Source organism: Platalea leucorodia, assembly GCF_965183815.1.
Source record: "Platalea leucorodia genome assembly, chromosome: 1".
NCBI classification, from domain to species: domain Eukaryota; kingdom Metazoa; phylum Chordata; class Aves; order Pelecaniformes; family Threskiornithidae; genus Platalea; species Platalea leucorodia.
Window position 1 is genome coordinate 21,693,234 of NC_138823.1, and position 20,647 is coordinate 21,713,880.

Sequence of the window (20,647 nt, forward strand, 5' to 3'; positions counted from 1 at the left end):
CTATGTCTTCATTTTTGTTTGCATTATATTTTCCAGCTACTGGTTTCAGAAAATTACCATTAGTTTTGTTCTTCTCTTCATGAAGAGCACACAGTAATTTTCAAAATCAAGCAAGGATGAAAATGTGATTGAAATATAGGATTTTTTCTAATGCAATATTATTATTGCATTATAAATTATTGATAGAATGTTTCTGGAACTCTTTACTGATGTGCTCATCCTTTTTAGGGAAAATTTCCATAAGAGATACAGCTATTCTGAGAGTATGTTTGGCTTCAGATGCACATTTTCCAACAAACAGCACTATTAAAATATAGTCAATATAATGGATTTTTAAGACCCATTCCAGAGTCCGTATCCATGAAAACATTGCATTGAATTCAACTGCAGAATGGCCTCATTGAGAAATACAATTTACCCCTTTGTCTTAGGTACTTTTACAGTACAACAGAAGTTTTACATATTTATATTGAATAGATACTTGGAAAGTATTCCCATGTTACCATCACACTTATATCTTAGCAATGTTACGCTTGCACCATCTTCACTGTGCAGAATAGAAAATGCTACTGTGAATTACTCTTCTAATGTGAAGTTCTAACACTTCATTGACTGCAACCTCAGAGTTTCTCTTTCAACTGAAATCAATGACCAGGTGTGCTAAATGATTTCTATCAATCATCAGGCTTAAACAGGTAAACAAAATCCTTGAAAATGTTCGTAGATACCATACCTATTTGTTAAGCTCAACATGTTGCTAAATGTAGGCACAAAGCTTGAGACACAGGTTGGTCTTCTGGCCAAAACAGAGCAGAAAAGCTTCTACCTTAATACAGCCATGGAACTGAGAACTTACTGATAAATTTTAATCCTAAAATTCTAACCAGCAGCAACATTTTCCTTTACATCAAGTATGCACGTAAGGCATTTTCTGTTGAACAATTTACAAAATGGTATAGCCAAAACCGTTTTTTACTCAAGAACTTTATCTTGATACTTATCCACCAATATCCTGGACTCCAAAGGATCATAAAATAAATAGTTAATTGAAAATCAATGCACAGCATAACACATCTGCTAAAATACTAATAGTACAAAATATCAGAATCTAGTTTAAGAAATTTCTCTTGGCTTTCAGTTGTTTTTTCCTACCTGGCCCATCCCAATCTTCAGTCTCCACAGCAAGCTGCCCTGGTTTCTCTGACCTTGCATCACCATCAGATTCTGCTGCCTCCTGGATGCCTTCTTCATTGCCTGAAAAAACAATCAAAGAAAGAAATACAGTACTGACATATTTCAATAGTGACTTTTAGGCAGAGCTCCTACAATATCCAAACAACTGCTTACATGAGTAACTGAAAACATACTCATGTCTATAAACAGAGAGAAAGAGAAAAAAAAAAACTAGACACATAAACATCTGTGAGTTGAAGAGACAAATTTTGGAAATCAGTGTTTACTGTATATGCTTAAAAAACAGAATCACAACTTGCACCTAATTCTGTAAACCAACGCGCAAAAAGTCATGAAGTTTGTATGCACAAACGAAAGAAAGAAATCAGCTCGTTATTCCCCAGGAACATATGCTTTCACTTATGTGTTTTGTTGAATTGACACCTAACTGTTTCTTATGCATTGCAGATTAATGACACTCAGTACAAAAATACGGTCCACTAAACATTCTGGCTTTTCAGGTAACTAGTGGAGATCTACTCTGCGGTACTTAGGCATTTAAGGAATTTGCCCTTGAAGATTATAAGCTACCAGAAGTCCCTATGATAATTTTCTCCCTATCAAGCTTTATCTAAAGAAATGCAACATTTCTGATGAATTTTAGAATTTTCACCATGCAGAAGCACCTGAGAACGTCTGTCGGCTTTCAGTAACTATCCACTATAAGGCTGTATATAGGACACACTGAAAACTACAATAAGGTTAAATTTTTAGAGATGACCATTTAATTATTATTGAAGAATTCCTTGTTGAAAGTACAGCTATTTCACTTACAACAAAGATTCTAGGCAAGCTCCATGCAAAAATACTTTAAAATAACCACTACAAAAAATTGTATTGAAGATGAGGGGTTCAGGTATTAACACAAAATAATCTGGCCACAGTAATGTGTTAAATGACATATCTGAGTGATTATCCAGGCCAGTACTTTACTGCATTGGTAGATTTTTTTTTCACTAGTAATCAATTCAATAAACTCTTGCATGAGAAGATAATATTAAGTATGGAAAAATCAAACCTACACAATTAACTACATCAGTCAAATAGGACTGAATTATGGTGTAATTTTTTTTAGCAATCTTGAAGCAAACTTTTTAAAAAACTGTGTCCCACAGAAAAGTGGCAGCACTAAAAAACAAATACTGTAGGTTTTAGAATCTGAAAATCAGACTGTTTGTTGATTTGGCCATAGCAAGGAGCAAAAAGCACAGCAATTAAGCAGTAACTTGTAATTTTTCCCCACTTGTGGTAACAAAAGCTTTTATTAGCAACATAGGTAAAGAAATGTGATTACAACAAACCATGCCAGATCCCCATACATTATCACTGTAGCTATATTTATACCAGATAAGCTTGTGACCCAGAGTTTTCAAGTACATGATTACATACTAACACTGTAAAGTATTACCTTCACGTGCACATGTAATGTCTTGTAATAACACATTCCTCCTTGCCTTCATAAAACAAACAGTTTTTCAAATCCTAAGTATAAGAGCCCAGTAAACTACCTCTCACACAAACACAATATTGTATTCACTCCAGACTCTGGTAACAAAAATATGGTTTGGTGTATTCATAATACTAAAAATATAGTCCAGTGTATTCATAGGCACTTAAAGGTAAAAGACATCATGAATATCTAGTATAATTTTTCTGTTAAACACACTGTATAATTTTACCCAGGCATCTGAAGATCACGTGCTTCAGTTCAATCTGAAGTTAGCTTTAGAAGACCACCCTAAATACTCACATGCTGAAAAAGCTATCAAGTTTCTTGTAAGTAGTCTTAGCAATTATTTGTTTTTATCAACTACCCGATTTTGAATTAGCATTTGTATGTTACTTTGTAGTAACCAAACAGAATACTGCTTTTTTGTGGGTGGACTGAAGAACCTATCAGATAGAAGTTTACCTTCATACTTCTACCTTCCTAGCTACTTACAGCTGCGACAAATTGTTCTTTATTGGAGAGAAACAAAGGACAATTTTCCAAGGTTCAAACCTGGCAAGATCAACTCCAGTTTTCTCCAAAATGCTGGAAAGCACTTCACAGCAAGGGCAATTCTTATTATGAGTTTCTAACTCAAGCTGTATGATCACCATAGAAAGCTCTTAAAATGTTATTTGCATGGAATTTTTATACTGAAGAAAATGGTTTTCTTCCAACAGTAGATCTCTATGGACTATATGAGAACAACAACAACAACAACAAAATTTAGAAATAATAAGAATTCTTTTAGATAGAGCCCAAGCATGGAAAATTTTAGCTCCAAAATATAAAAGTTCTTCCAGGTTATAATATATGCAAACCTGGCGTTAGCATGCAAATTTGAGCATTCTTTCAATCAATGCAACCAACCAGAACATCAAACAAACAAAACTACTAGAATTGAAAGAGGAGGAGAAACTTATGTGAAAAGATTGGGCTGAAGGGCAAAAGAAGGACAGAATTACAGCTAAGGTATACAACTTACAGCACACAGTAATTAAGTATTTGGGAGATGAGGAAAGATCTGAAAATTTATGTTAGCAGATGGCTTAACTTTTCATTAACTTGCTTTTTCAGTGATTCATGAAGTATGGTGTTACGTGTTTTTCATAATCAAGTTTTCATGAATTAATGCATGTCCTGTGCAAATAGAGTAGAACAAAATGCGTAGAATTTACATTAAGGAAAACTTTGGGTTGCATCTATAAGTATTCTTAATTATTTTCATTGATATTTTCTACTATTCACCAACTACCAAGTCCATGGATTACACACCTGAAATATCACAACACTGATTTCTCCTGTTCCCCCATACTGCTCTCCCTCCGTACTGAAGCAATCTGCTTGTGAAACCAACAAATGGTACATTACTGTGGGCTTCAGAACCCAGCAGTGAAGCAAGTCTATCCCAGGCTCAGCTGAGCATCAAGGTCAGATGAAAATGGACAACCAAGTCAACCACTGTGCTGGAGACACTGCAACTTTAAGAAGCCAAAAGGAGGCTTAGCACAAGAGCTGATAACAAAACACATCTCTCAAGCCTTTTTCTTTTGTTTCGCCTTACTTAATGCTACTTTACCAGCTAACATTTGTTTAGCACAAAGGAGTTTATTTCCTTACAGAATTTCTTTCCATTGTTTGCTCTTTTTGTTCATTCACTGACTATTTTCCAGTCTCAATAAGACATTTTTTTATATTTATTTTAAAACTGATTACATTTTTCTTCAATTTACAGGTGTAAACATTTAATTGGATCCAGGACATTTTTTTTTCTTTCTTCCAAGTCAAATCCAGTGCTTTTTGCTTTATATATACTACTCACTTTGCTACTAACCTGTTGATTCCTTTCTAATCCCATTGCTTTGGTTTTTTCCCATGCTTATTTCTTCACTTTGCTGCTCAATTACATTTTATATTTAAATTAAAGGAGAAATAACTATTTACCATCAACACCAAAAAGTGGTGTAGAAGTACCAGCAACGATAAATGCTCTAAAATGAAGCAAACCTGCTTCTGTTAAAGTTTTTCCTTCTGGCAACGAGGATCAGTAAATGAATTCTGCCCTTTAAAAGAACATTATTGCATGAAAAAAAGACCCATATGAGCAAGAATCTATAATATCATGTAGTACGTTTAGTCATGAGTCAATTAAGCCTACTGGACTTTCAGCTATTTCCCTATATTTGGTGTTAAAGCTCCACTTTGGGCAGAATTCCTCTCTTCTAACTTTAGATGTCTGAAAATTAAGCTAGTCCAGACTAATTATGTAGGCGCTCCTATAGAGAGGGAAGAGAGAAAACTCCATAATGACTCATCCTATTCGAGGATGCCTGAGATACAAGACCCCTCTTGGTGTCTGAGATGATAGTTGAAATGAATCATCCTCTGAAACACACAGCTTTTACACTAGGAACCTATCTTTAGACAGCTGAAGTTAGGTGAAACAAACCTCTGCCTATGAGAAAGTGCTGAATACAGAAAATACTGCTTAACTAAGAGGAAAAAAAAAGTCTTATTCAAACAACTTCAATATTTTAATATGAATAGAATTTTCATCTTGACCTTCCTATTTCATAGCAGCATTAACTCTTTCTGTTGCTCTTCAAAAACAGTTCAAAGTTTTTTAATGTGTTTTTTAATATCCTAGTGTTTATCCAACAGATGCAAGTGAACACACTAAACCACTGTAATTCAAGGTGGTACAGTTGGTCAGGGAATCTGAAGACTGTAAAAGAGACATATTACCAGAAACATGAGAGGGAAGGAGAACTCTAACATTTCTGACAACACTGACAAGGAGGAAAAGACAGACTTTAATATTAATGAGTAATTTCACTTTAATCTTTTTAACAAATTAAAAGACTTCCCGATTTGTACTTAATCAGCTTGTACCACAAGTAGTTGCGATATTTTAAAGAAGCGCATGGGTTAGCAGTTCTTCTCAACCCTGCTGTTTTAATCCATGTTGTTCCTATCAATATTAGGCTCTTACAGAAAGTCTCGTACAATGTAACTATTGAACTTTCTTGACTAGGAATGTTATAGCAGCTGTTAGTCACTCTATAATGTATTTTGCAATCAGCTAAATCAACAAAGTATTTTTAACAATGAACAGTTCAGAACTGACAGATCTACTTTCTTGTTCACAACCGCTTATCACAGCATAGATATCATATATGTTTGCCAGGTGCTTCCTATAGTTAGGATACCTTCACAGAAGCCGCTCACAAAAGATAAGGTCATAAAAGAGATGAAAAATGTGCAAGCTTCATACACTCATGGTTTTATCATCAGACAAAATAGCTTTGGGTGAAGGACTGTACCAGTCACAAACAGCACACGGCAGCTTATATTAGAGTGAGAGAACATTAAAAGTTTGAAATTCAGTTTGTGCTCATTCTTCCTGGCAGCATAAATGTAAACTTAAATTGTTAACATCCTAATACAGCCGTTCAGAGTGAAACATCACTTCTCAATTATAATAAATCAATTCAGAAATAAATTGTAACAACGCCTGTAGCATTCTGCACTGCACAGACTTGATGCAGAGACTTGGGGAGTCACTCACTGTAGACTTTAATTTGGCAAGGTACATAACCTTATGCACGTTAACAGGCCAGTGCGCCTGGTCGTGAAGGGGCAGGATTTCTTAGGAACACGGGGGAAGGGACCCTTTCCTTCTTTCTGCTGCAACCTACAGTAGCGATAATCCAACCAAAGGAGGATTCTGAGGCTGTACATATGAACTAGATGCCAGAGCCTCAGAAACTATAAATTAGCATACAAAAATTATCCTTTGTTATTTGCTTTATCACAGTGCCTAGGACCAGTAACGCAGCTTACACACACTGATAGTCTTACTCTTGAATCCTAAAAAACACACTGTAAGCCCAGAATCCTTGCCAGGAACCTCTCTTCAGAAACAACACTCGCTTAACTTTGAAAGAAACCATATACAACTTAAAATACAAATGCAATGTACTTAATTCATTTAATGTAACTCACTTTTTGGCTGCACACGCTATTCTAAAGAACACCAATGACACCTAACAGGACTTAACTGTCCTTCTTGTGGATTAGCTCTTTTTAAAGGATTCTATGTATATATGTAACAAGCAGAAGTCTCTAATTTTAATGGCAATTCAAGTTTTCAGCAGATATAAAACATTCTGGGTATAAAATACATCTAAATAATGCAAAAAAAATATTTAAATGAGATTTTGGTATGGAAACAGGACTCTGAGAATAAAGATTCTAAACGAATTGGGAGGGATGTTTCCATACTTTGCCATATTTGGCATCCGGTGTGAGGACAAGGTAAACAACTACAGTGGCTACAGTGCCATGCAAATGGGTTTATTCTACAAGCCTCGCAAGGACAGAGAGACAGAGACGAGAGAGACGAGACACTATTATCACTTCATCTGATGTATATCAGAAATAATTTCAGTGAAACCCACCAAAGTCAACTGAGACACCCTACTCTACAAATACAGTAAGTTTGAGCAAAATCTGGCCCTCAGATGATTGATTGGCTAACATACCTGAAAGAAACCAGCCCTTGTACATGTTAATCCACTGCATTTTATTTCGGATTGTATTAATCATCTCAATACTTTGCTTCTTTGCACGCAATTATTGTTTTCTGTCACGCTGATTAACAATCACAATTTCTCCTGGGATAAATCTCATTTGAAATAACTGTATGCTTCTGGTTGCCCTAAGCACTCTTAAAATTATTTATCCAGCAAATGTCAGAAATAATGCATTGTCTCTTATTCTAACTTTTAGGAAAGGTCTATGAATATCCATGTGTCGGTGAGTACCTACATGTGTGCAAGCTGTTAACTCTCCAAAATAATGGTACAGAAACTATTTTGGTTCATATTAAAATCACCACTTTGTTTAACAAAATGACATCTTGACACAATGACATTTCAGCACAGTGATCATGTTAAAAAACAGTGTCAATTATTTCTAACCATTTCAGCTACGGCACTTTTCTCCTGGGATAAGACACTGCTGTGCAGCAAGTTCATCTAGACTGAGTCTGGCCTTCCTCTTTCTCTAAATGTTTGATATGTTCTCATTATCGCACTGTTTGCTTTTGAAGTCCTTTCAAGACAAGGATCACTCATTCAAATGTATTGCCTGCAGAACAGTGAAAGTGTTCTCTAAATTGTATTCCAGACTTTCCTTCTATTAATGAGTTTTATATTTATCCTAATTTTTAGGGAGCAACTCTTGTGGCACCAGTACTACAAATGAGTATCATTCATATATACTGGCTACCCAAAAGCTTCTATAGATCTAAAGGAAAAAAAAGAAAAAACTCTTGCATCTTTTCAATCTTTCCCCATTAAAACTTCAAATACAAGAAGTCTGTTAGACATATTCAAGTACCAACCTGGGGTTCAAACTTACATAGCTCTAGGCACTTGATTAGAAAAGCAGCAGAAGCACATTTTTAAAGAGATTTAGATGCCTCAAACAAAGGCTGTTGCTTAGTATAATTTTCAAATATTATTTCAATGGAAATCAACAATCCATGAGATTCTAAAACACCCTGCAGAAGAACAGAGAGATGACTTCAGAGACACTCTAGCAAGTTTCAAACTCTAAGTTTGAAGACTCTTCTGCAAGTTAATATTTCAGCTTAATTAACAATTCTGTTCCTTCCCCGCTGCAGAAATACTACATCTCTTGCCGTAATTCTTCATCCAACCAAGAAAATCTCATTTTATAACGTGCAGCTGAAATCATTATCATATACACATCCTGTTTTCATGTGATTTCCACACGCTGCTACATAACAAGTAGCAACATATATCTGTTCTTACACAGTGAAATTTTTATTTGCCTTGTTGTAAACAGTTTGATGCTTTTATTTGAAATAATCAGCACTTCAGGTGCTTCAGTATCAAAAGTAGCCAATTCCCTACCATTGGAGGTATGTTTCCACATACATGCTGTATTATACATGGTTTCAAAAACAGTCTAGATTTCTATGAGTCAAACCCAAGAAAAAAACCTAGCAGTCATAAAGAAATGTTTCTTTCTCTTATCCACAAAAATCTATCCAGCTATAGTATTTGTCTTATCAATATTTATCCAATGATGTCATAAATGTGGCATTTGCTTCATTTATTTTTTCTGATCCACTGAGAATTAAATTACTGCCAATATCCCCACTGCTGACTTATATAGTACACAGACGGTGAGCACCTCTGCTTTTTGGACCCAGGTTGACAACAATTTTTCAGGGAATGTCTCAGAACTCTTCAAAAGTATTCAGAATTTTTGTGTCAAAAACACCAAATTAGACAAAAAAAGGCAAAATGGACTTTCATTATAAATAAAATTAGTAATAGATGTATAGTGCACATGAACTAAGAACATGTGGTGAAATTTGTCATTGTGCATTTCATATTTTAAAGAAGGTTACTCTTATTAATTTGCAATGCATATTCTGTCAAATTTGAGCTCAAATTTAAGTCAATCCAAGTTCAAGTTTTGTGACTTTCTAGAAAGGAGACATTACACTACTTGTTGTAACCAAATAATCCCTTTCCTCACAGCTGTGATAGAATTCACAATTTCATTGTTCTTAAGAAAACCAAAATGTGCTGACTGAAAAGGCTGGAGTTGCTTTGATAAACTTCTTAAAACTGAGTAAGCTGTTTAAGTGTTTCTCTCACTTTATAATTCTGTACAGTTAAAATAATGTTTTCTATTTGGATCTATGTATTTACTTCTTGAAACATAGTTTGCTAGTTACTTTTTGAGATAGTTTTCTGCTTGATGATCAATTATTTAATTTCTTGACTAAAAGAAGGGTTTGCTTGTCTCACTTAGGTCAAATTTTTATCCCACTAAAGTTGATGTTAATACTGACAAGGATTTCAGTTGGACTGAAAATGTGGCCCAAGAGGTTTACATATGGGTTAGCAGTAAATAGAAAAGAGTACAGGATAGACAATCTCGTACTTGTTATTCTGGAAGCCTTTCCAAGCTCTCAAGTGAATGGTGAAAAAAAATCCCTCCAACCTTTTCAGATATCTCTTTTTTCTTCTAGCAAGAAAACAGGTGGTCCTCTGAGCTCCAGTTATAGGAAAAAATGAGAAAGCATGAGAGGTAAAGCACAAGGCAAATGCTGATGTACAGAAGAAAAAGGTCTCCTTTCATCCTGCCAGGATCCAATCTAATTCTGACTTAGCACCCTTCGAAGGCTATTATCCGAGAATCCCCTTCCTTTCTTTGTCCATATTCAGCACCTGACAAAAAGTATGAAAGATGCACAGGATTCAGTTGTTTCAGCTGAATGGGATACAGATAAACATATGGGAACCCTCACTCTCGGAACATGAGAATCCAACACAGGTTCACAAACATGCACACAAGTCAGTAAGAGGTAACTGTTTTGGTTTTGGACGGAGTAGCACTGTGAGTTCTTATGCAGATTCTTGTTATCCTAGGAGATGAAAATACATCATCGTGCATACATGCCCTCTCCTGTCTCTGCTTACCAAAAAGAATTAATGTGTCCTTCATTTACTCAGAAAGCCTACATAAAGAAAATGTAATGAGTTAAAATAAATAAAAAAAAATTAAAGGAATATGAGCTCCAAGAGAACAGAAGTATTGCCAGGGAAAGATAATGTCAGGCGCAGGGAGGGGGGTGTCTGGTGCCAAGCAAAGCCGAGGGCTGTGCAATCACCTCTATCAGTGCTCTATCAGTGTCTACACTCCAGCCAAATCCAGAGAAAACAAGGAGTCAAAGATTCAGGTCAATAAGCTTATAGGCGATTTGCACAAACAGCTCCTCCAGCAAGGTAAAAAACAAAGTCATATTGGCTTTTCTTTTTTATTCCTTCTCTTTGAACTCCCTGGTCCAAACACACCCTGGAAATGTCAGTGTTATATGCAAGAATTTAAAGAGCTGAGCTTCTTAATCCCGTTAAGAAATAAGAACAAAGTTGCCTGTAAAGATCTCCTTATTGAGCTCAAAGTGATTATGGTATAGCTGCCTTATGCTTATCCTACTTCCACTTGCTATAGCAAAAGAGGTAGAAATTTGTCAGGAAATCCATTACCAAAAAGGAAAGAAACATTATTGATTAAAAGGTTTCTGGTTAAAAAAAAAAAAAAAAAAAAAAAAAAAAAAGGGAAAGAAAAAAAGGCATAAATCTACTTTTTGATCCAGAAACAGAAAATAGTAAGCATACTGTTAGTCATTACATGCCTAACATGAAAGAAGCAAAGAATATTTACACAGATGCACACAGGCATACACGCACAAAGTCACACTCCAGATGAAAAAGGGACAGACAGAAATCATTTGCAGGGTGTTAAGAGTTTGGCTGGTATTAAAGATGGTAGCATGATAGCTTTGCACATGAAGTATGAAGGGGAAGATTAATGCACAGAAGAACTTAGCTTTGTATATGTTTTTTCTTCTATTGAGAATCACACTGCAGCTGTTTCCCTGAATCTCAAGCCTGGCTGCACAATCAGGTCACATGGTTTAACATAAAAATTCCAGTCCTAAGCTGGCCTGGCAGGCTAGTGACAAAATACTGTACATGAGCAGAAAACTTGGATCAGGTTCTGAGCTCATCCCCTCCTGCCCAAGCAGAATATGAGAATACAGCAGCAGGTATACACTCGGTATGCAGTAGCCCATATATTCTCTGAGTTCTCTTCTTACTGACTTAGAATCGTACATGAGTTTCAGACAGCACTGGATTCCCCTCATCCCCCTCTTCCCTCACAAATAAAGATAAGCAATGTGTCAGGAACTGCAACCATGCATCAACACTCTAATTTGCTACAGCACACACAGCAGTTCATGCTATAGATCCTAAAAGCATTGCATCACGAAACAATCAACCTTCATCCCACCTTACGTATCCCCCATATCTTCCTACGTCACAAACTGAAGCACAGTTAACAGTGGGAAACAGAAGCCATTTGCTTTCCAATCTGCCACCAGTAGGTTAAGGCCACTGAAATCTCCTTCCACTGGGGGCTGGTGCCAATGCTGCCTTGTGATGGAGTACCTATAACATGAGGAACAAGCACAATAGCCGTGCTACAAGCAAAGAATGGGAGAATTCAACAAAATTGTCCTGGTGATCATGGCAGCAAGAAATGGATATATCTTCTTTCTCTAGTTATCAGATATGTACATTCCTCCATTTGCCTCTTTCTTCTGGAAACAGTCCCACATTTTCTCTTGATTATAGTCCTTCCTCCAGTTTCTTCTCTTGCTTCTTTCCTTCTCTGAACACAGCTACTTAACTATCTACTAATCTCAAGTGATCTCTCTCATTGCTCAAGATAACTTTTCCTTTGAAAGTTAGTCCCTCATTGAACACTTCTGCTAAGAAGGTCAAAAGGAACTGTAATTTGCTTAGCCAGTTCCCACCCTTACGAAGTAGAAAAGGTTCCTATTCTCCGTGCTGTTTATGGAGAGGAAGAGGTGTCACCTCCGTGAGTATGGCAAACCTTCCAAGTAATAGGATAATAGAATATTAGTAATAGAATATTTTTTTATTTGAATATTAGTAATAGAATATTTTTTGATTTTTCCTGAAGGTATCTAGGCAGGATGACAGCAATCAGAGACTAAAAAGCTAATGATAAACTACTTCACAGCCCAAATGAACTTGATTTAGTACTTTGCTTTTCATCCCATCACCTCCAACTTCTTGGCTTTTGTATTGTTCTGCTGTTTGTGTCCCCTTCTTGTACCTGCCCTCCTGCTTTTATTAGCCCCATCATGCCTCCAGCTCACTTGTGGTCTCTGTTAGCATCACCTCATTTTCTTATTCCTACCTGTAAAAGACAAAAGTTAATCTGTAGGTACTGTATCTCCTAGCTTCCATAGTAGGCTTTCAGCCATCTAGTCTGTCACTCTTCTGCACGGAAGACAGGCTGTTTTCTCCTTATTCAGACTACCTAAATGCTGGCACTTATCTAATAAATCTTCTAGATCTGAATTTAATCTGAATTAATCTTAATTTGATACAAACTCTGATTCCAGATACTATCTGGACACTAAAAAAAATCTTCAGCAACAGAGGTTCTAGGCTAATACAGGCACTGTGTGGACAGCATCATCAGATACCCTCTTTACCTGCAGTGCAGAAATTTGTAGTAACTAAGCACAAACAGCAATTTTCAAAGGCCACAAACTGACAAAATGCAATGCATTATCACCAAGGCTACCTCCTACCAATTTTTTGTTTCTACTCCAAAGATTGAGACCGGTGCAGCTTTGTAGTGGGAGAATGCGATGACTGTGTTGTTATTGTTGCTGTTTCCAAAATATTCTCTTTCCCCTAATCTCACTGTCAAAATTGCAAACAAATCAAACTTCTAACTAACTGCCATCTATTCTGAGGCTCTTCTAAAATATTCATTCTTGGATGGGAAACTTCATCCAAAAGGTTAAAAATTCACAGTTGCAAGGTTAAATCAGTCCCTGATAAATACCAGGTTGCTAATTTCCATTTCTGCTTTTAATATTTACCTGCTTAAACACTGTTCACTTCTTCACATTTGAGTGTAAATGAAGACTACATAGGAATAATTATTCACGTGTAGCAAAGTTAATTGTGGTTTTGTGGTGTTGCAAACGTGTGGGGGGAGGTGGAATTTTCCAGATTCCTTGTCATAAAAGCCATTAATGAGCAAAAGGAGAAGGGAAAAATAATAGCCAAAAGTCATAATTTTGAAAATGGAGAAGTTGTAAAATGACATGTAGCTCAATCAATGTGATTAATTTGCTTCACACTTTGCAGAGGCTTTCGCCTTTGCCTTCTAATTCTGGCAACTATTCTGCTGAATCAATCTCACAAACCCAAATTAATAAGGTGGGAATGACAAGTATGGCTCTATAAAGGTTAGCTGTTTGCAATTTAGACAATAAGAGACTGCTCTCTGCTTGTAATACCATCAGGCATAGTCTGACAGGAAAACCTCTTCAGTCAAAAAGCCAAAGTTATCAAGTTGTGAACTTGTACGTCCTCTACTTTCATTCATCTGAATGAATTGTGAGTTCAGTAAATTTTTGCCTTCAGTGCCTAGTTTGGATCGTTAAAAGCCTCTGGTTTTAAGTGATGCTTGGATTTACATAGCTGGGGAAGTACAAAAAACATACCATGGATGAAGCCTCACAAACACCTCCTCCCCAACAGTTGTGCCATTTGTTGCCCATGGCTCTTGATTCCTGCAGGAAGCCCCACTACTCATTTGTCCTCTTGTTCTGGGTCAGCTAGGAAGAAACCCCAGGGGAGACAAATGGGGAGCCAAGACAGATGAGTATTTATATCCAATGAAATCCCCTTACTTTCTAGAACCTTTAATGGTCCATGCTAGCAAGAGGAGAATGCAGAGATAGCATAACGGATTCCCATGCCAATTCCGGTATTTTCCAGGAAAAGGAAACCTGTCACATGAGAAAAAACAGATCTACACTTATTTTTCCCTGCTTTGAAGATATCTGTGGTTTACAAGCTGCCAATACTGTCAAAGAGCAAAACACAAATCAGAAAGTCAGGCCCTCAAAACAAAAATTAGAATGCATTTCTTTGCTCTCTAACCTATCTGGTACCTATCTCATTTTCAAGTTTTTATTCATGATGTTAAAGAAAAAGTATTTTTAGGAAAAAAAGGCTTATTTCGCATACCATCTTTTAATTTCAATACTGAAGGACTACAAAGAAAAAAAAAGGTTATGAACGATTAACAGATTCATGACAAAAATCATGAGAATTTGCCTTACTTTTAGTATTTACTATATAATACAGTCACAAACGCTTCCACTAAGAAAAGGGCACAAAAGAAATGTATTTGCTTTCCAGACTGGTTTTGTCTTCTTGGGTTTTATCCTCAGAAAAACATATGTGGCCTCATGCTAACAACACCTAAGATATGACATTGAAGAAGCAGGACATTCAACAGAAGTTGAGACATTAATAAAAAACAATACATTTCTCGTCTCCCACTCCATCCTTTTCCAGGGATATTCTCAACTTACTTCAAAGTGGGATTTTCTGTCACACTGCCTCAACTGGAAGTAGATTAAGGGTTTTATGTGCCCCTTCATCCTCAGAAATTTCCTTTTCAACTTTTCTTCTGCAGCAGTTGCAGTGCATAGGTTTAAGATTCTTTTATAACTACAACACACTTGGAAAAAGAACTGCCGGGGAGTCAAAAGGTATTCAGCTTGAAGAATCAGCAGGTGTCCTTAATAAAACATGTGATAATCAAGATTCAGATTTAAATGTATTCCCATTTAATTCCTCATCTTGTTTAATACAATGGCCTGGATTCAGTGTTTTCCCTGAAAGATATGTTCATTAAAGGGAAGTGCCAAGCTAACTTGAAATTCAACATGAATTTGCAATATTGATTGCTATAAAAAACAACAAAAAAATCATATATTTTTCTGAATTTCAGACAAAACTGCTGTATTTCCATTGGTGGGCCTTGGAAATGCAGCAAGTACAGAGAAATAACTAAATCAAACTGGTGTGAACTGATAGTGGTGCATAGTCTTCCATTGCTGACAGAAGGAACTCAAGAGATGCCAGTATAACTATTATGCAGAGAGTGGTTTAAATAATTATTTAGCAATGCCAGTAACAGGAAGAGTACTTTTTTTCAGCTAAGGAAAATGGTGTCTGAGAGGCATGTGAACAAGTGAATGCACAGTAATTATAGTATTTGTTTACAGCACAGTTATAATAGCACTTAACTCCCCCTGTTTGTAAAGCATTTCCATTCATAATCTGGTCTCTCTTCCTTCACAGTAAGATTTGTAGCAGCTAAACTCTAGACTAGGCTGTTTTCATCTCTTAGGATGGCTTCCTACGTATCAAGAACCTGTAGCGCAAAAAATAAATTATTTTTTCAAAAGTTTCTAAGCTACAGAGAGGACATGTAGAAAACACATTTTCATGCCTTCCACACCGATGACTGAAGACTCTGTAGGAAAGACTAATATTCTGCAGTCATAACATTTGACTATTCAAACGGATTTATTCTACTTTGTCCAAGACAGATGGAAATAATACAAAAACAGGAGCATATCAAGCTATCATGAGAAAATGTATGTCAATATCTGGGAAAGAACAGAAAGACAGAGAAATCATTGATATCCAAATGCCCGAGGGGGTTGTGGACTAACAGAAGAACATCACCACAACAATTCCAGCTATTTGATAGGCATCCTTACCTGCAGAAGACAAACAATAAAGCAATCAAGTGGAAATCTGGCAGGAAGAAGGTTAAATCAATGTTCTGAATAACACTACATAATACTGCGCTTTTTCTGTCAGCTGAATGGGAAACAGCACAAGCTTGCAGACTGAACACTGAGTAAGAATGAATTGGTGTGGCTTATGCTAAAATACCTCTGTCTTCAATAATTTGCAAGTAACGAATGCATCAAATAGGCATCTGCAACTTTAAAAGTTATCCTTTCAAAAATCACTAGTTTTCTACCATGCATAATAAGTTCTATAATAAGCTCTATTTTAATCCTAGAATCTACAGACACAATCTGTTTTTCTAGCAATGTTTCCTAGGCAAAGAAGCAATGAACAGACATGCTGCATTGCTAGCTTCGGATCTGATAATAATTGACTTCTGAGGCCTGTTCTCTACAGTTAAATACGTAGAAAATAACATTCTTGGAGGAAAACATTAAAGGCAAGACGATTCACCTCCCTGAAAAGTACATCTTCCAACACATTTAAATATTTACCCCTTGCCAGACTTAACTCCACAAGTGACTCATTTTCCTGTTTTTAAGGTACTATATTAATAGGACTTTTTGTACATTTTAAACCAAAAAATCTTTTTGACCAATTGGACACAGTTTGGCCAGTATTCCCTCAAGAGGTGGGCTACAATGATTACCTTTATTACAAAAGTATTCCACTTCTTCACAGCTCAGATTTTCAGGCTCAAACTCTGCAGAAAAGCTTTCCTCCAATGGAAAGTCTTCTTTTGAGATAGTATCATTTTCCTCAGACAGGCACTCTTCTTCTTCATCCTCAATGGCATCCTCAAGGGGCCCTTTAAAAAGAATCAGGAACACTGTGGCAAAACCATCTAACAGGACAATGTGAAATAAAACCTTAGTGAACTTACAACTGGAGGTCTTTAGCTAGTTTTTCCTTCCACGGCTGTGTTCAGCATTTATAAGAATTGGACAAATAACGTTTTATGGAAATTGAAATTGAAAGTGACTGTTTTCCTGATGACTTCAAATCAGAATATGCAAAGTGTTATTAATAATATGTATTAATAATACTCACAGATATATTTTTTTTTTCATTATTCATCGGGCTCTGGTATTAAACACCGTTTTAACAATGCAAATCAATGCTGTATTTGTAAAACCACATAAACAGTGAAGAGCCTTCTCTTGTTTGTTAGTCATTGTTTTTTGATGCTGAATTACAGTGCTTAATAGGTTCCCTTTACAGGCTTCATTTCTCGAGTTAACAGTACTGACAACAGTGAATTACTACAAAGGTACTGATAGTATAAACTTCAGCTTATTCTGCTATTTTGCTTCAACCAGCACCTGACGGTAGCCATGATCATTCATTTGCTAAATTCTTTAATAGACTCCCAGTCAATGGATGGGACTGGGACAGACTATCACTTCGTTTCACAGAGGCCAAACAACCATCATGATAAACTACTAGCCGAGGGCTACAAAAACATAAGCCAGTTACAGAAGCAGGGCACGAGTCTGAGTTTGAAATGGCAGCCTGAGGTCTTTGATTCTTCTTCTAGTTACCTAGACATACTATTGCTACAGATCCTCTTGAAGAGCCAGGGCCTGGCAGATCTATAATACATAACACCCAGGTTACAAATTGGAGTGCACTCAAAAATTAAAATTTCTTCTTTCTTATATGCACACACTTCAGAATCATTGGTTAATAGCAACTATTTGCTAAAGACATCTCTTGTGCAGGTGTAGAATTTTACCGTAGATTTATATAGAGATTTGAAATAACTGAACATATTTTAATTTAACTAAGATTTTATTAAATGTCAATATGTTTCAAAATCCATCTTAAGACTGGATTTCAAAAGAGAGATTTCATTATTCATGGTTGAGGCTTGAAAAAAATTACATATTTCACTCTCCAATGAAAGCACAGCCTCATTTATAATTGACTGAGTATTTCTTCCTCGAAATGAAAGCTAGCTAGCTAATGAAAAAAAATGTAAATTGTATTTATATGATAGTTTTCCAGTATTAAATACACTATTCCTCTATAATCTGTCATGCTGAGATACAATACATAAATGATTCTGTTGCATTCGATGAAAAGGAAGGGAAAAATTTTTAAAAGAAATCAAATATTGACTACACTCTAATTTTATGTAATTTATTATGAACGAGTGACTACCTACATTTATTAAAACAGCAAAATTCACTTTAGGCTAGGTTGTGTAATTCTTGCTTCAGAGGAATGTGATGGTTACTTTTTATTGAAATTGATTGAGATTCCCAGCTGGGATTCCATAAATTAATACAGCTTACTATCTTTCATGGAAATATGACTATTTGTGCCAGCGGAGAATCTGACCAAATGAACCCACTTCTGTGGACACATACTCACCAACACTAGCTGTCATTCAACAATATATCTCCTAAAATAAGGGGCTATTATTATGGCTGAAGAAATAAAGATTCTCACTATCAAAGTATCCATTACTGTTAATTGCACCTTCTAGCCATGTTGGGAAAAAATCCAGCAACTGCATATGCACAGGGAATGAAGAGCGGATATCGCACTGTACGGAACGGAGAACAAAGCACTAGCACATACTGGAGCAGTGCACTGCAGCTAAACGTGGGCAGTTTGGGCACCTTACGTGTGTCCAGTTTCATGGCAGAAATGAAAGCACAAAGGGTTCTGCACAAACTATCAAAAAATACCTTTCAGATTTCATAATATTAATATGTGACATTGTCTGACATTTGTTGGTGGGTACTCCTGGTAATATCTGGATAAATAAACTAGGAAGGAAAAACACAATGAAACAAAAAATATGCTATTTTAGGGAAATGTAAATTCTGCCATGTATAAAGATGTATAAATACCACGTTTTGCATCATTTCAAAAGCAGCCATATGCCTTTAATAAATTTTCCAAATATTTTAAATCTGGGGAAAAAAATGTAAACTTCTGCCAACATTTTAGTGAAAGTCAATTTCCTGCTGAATGACTGGCTCTTTGTCATTTGACTTTTTCAATACGTGTCTTGCAAAATACAGCAAAAGCCATATACCTGCAAGTAAGCCAACTGGCATGTGTACATGACATTTATATCTGTTTCTAGTTGTTAAACCAGTTTGTTTGATCAGGTCACCAGTAGGTAATCAGCAAGCTAATAATCACCGTACGTTAATTAAGAAAAGAATAGGAGTGCAGTTGGTATGCTTTCATTCGCAGCAGTCATGGAAACACACACTTAAAAAAAAAAAAAAAATCCCAGACTAAAAAAAATTCTTGAAAATTGCTTCCATAGGTCCATCCTATGTATGAACAGGTATGTAACACTTCCTAAAGTTACATGTCCAAGCATTTGAAGACATAAATGTAAATGCTGTCACATCCAAATAAGATCACAGGTATGCATGCATCTACACCGGCTTTTGCTTTGCATATGCCAACCCACATATAAAAACTAGTGATGTGTATCCAGTCGCATATGGGCACGCATCAGAGCTTTACATAACAGTTCACCTCAGGGGCTGACATCAGATATTGCACTCCAAAAAACAGCATGACTTTTGTTGAAATTGAGGGATCAGTGCATAAATATTTTTCTAGGTATCATGCTGCTGCTGCCTTGTCTAATTCACCCATCTACAACCTGATCCTTGAGACAAATTCTGTCCTATTCCTGTTGAGTCGTCTTTTATTTTATAAGTATTCAAATACATTTAGCTCATGCCCAGAGCTATAAACTGCTAACTTTATTTTAACTGATAACTTTAACTAAAGAGTAAGGCATTGTTCAACCCAGGTAAGACTAGCCCACAAGAATAACAGCAAAATTAAGTATGTCTTGGTTTCTAGTTTCATGTGAATTCAAATATCAGTGCCTGATTTCTGTGGCTATTTTTAATTATCACTCAAACATAGAGTGGGTTAAATAAAACAGTAAAATCAAAAGCCACTTACTAGTAAGTATAAGCAGAATAAACTCTCTACTCTTAACTACTCCATCTAATTACTTGGACATAAATAGAAAATGGATAAAAATAAATTTTCAGAATCTCACAATAAATATTGTATGGAATTACATATTCTTGACCAACGTAAACACATAAACTCTGCAGGTTTATGTTTACCTAATTTGGCCACGTGCTTCCAACCACCTCTTCCGGATATCAGTAAATCAAGTCAGCTAGAGAACTAAGAACTCATCTGGTTCGAAAACGTATAGGTCAGTTTTCAAAGTTTACTAGCTCCTCTATCAAGGGAGTAAACCACACAGCATCTACTCAACTTCTTCCCTGATTTAAAAGCCTTAAAAATAGAGAGTCATATAGACAAAAATAAATATGCCTTTAAAAATAACAGAGTTTCTTTCAGCTGTTTTCTTTGATAGTGCTTTTTTTTCCCAGTTGTTATTATGGTGATATATTACCTTCAACAGTCCGAATACAGCTTAATCAGTTACTTCAGTACTATACCTTCTGCATTTCTTTTAAATTTTTGATTCAATTTAATAGTATTACACTCATACCGATCATGTTATTAAGCACCTATGGCACAATATGTACTGCATCTTCTTTTATTTCAACTGGAACAGGGTCAAGGTCCCACCCCTGTTATGCTGAAAAATGCTTTTCAATAACTACTGATTAAGTGTGAC

At 36.0% G+C, this 20,647-nt stretch overlaps 1 protein-coding gene across 2 annotated transcripts in view; it reads right to left on the reverse strand.

Annotated features, from left to right (window-relative positions):
* ZFPM2 (zinc finger protein, FOG family member 2) overlaps positions 1-20,647 on the reverse strand; it is a gene marked incomplete at both ends in the record, with an annotated part of 317,253 nt that overhangs the window by 233,846 nt on the left and 62,760 nt on the right. Inside the window, 2 exons of one of the 2 annotated variants that reach the window (XM_082321752.1) lie at positions 1,153-1,254; positions 16,652-16,810. In XM_082321752.1, coding sequence (XP_082177878.1) covers positions 1,153-1,254; positions 16,652-16,810 — 261 coding nt within the window. The remainder of the gene's footprint in view (positions 1-1,152; positions 1,255-16,651; positions 16,811-20,647) is intronic. The other variant, XM_082321753.1, reaches the window with a different exon arrangement.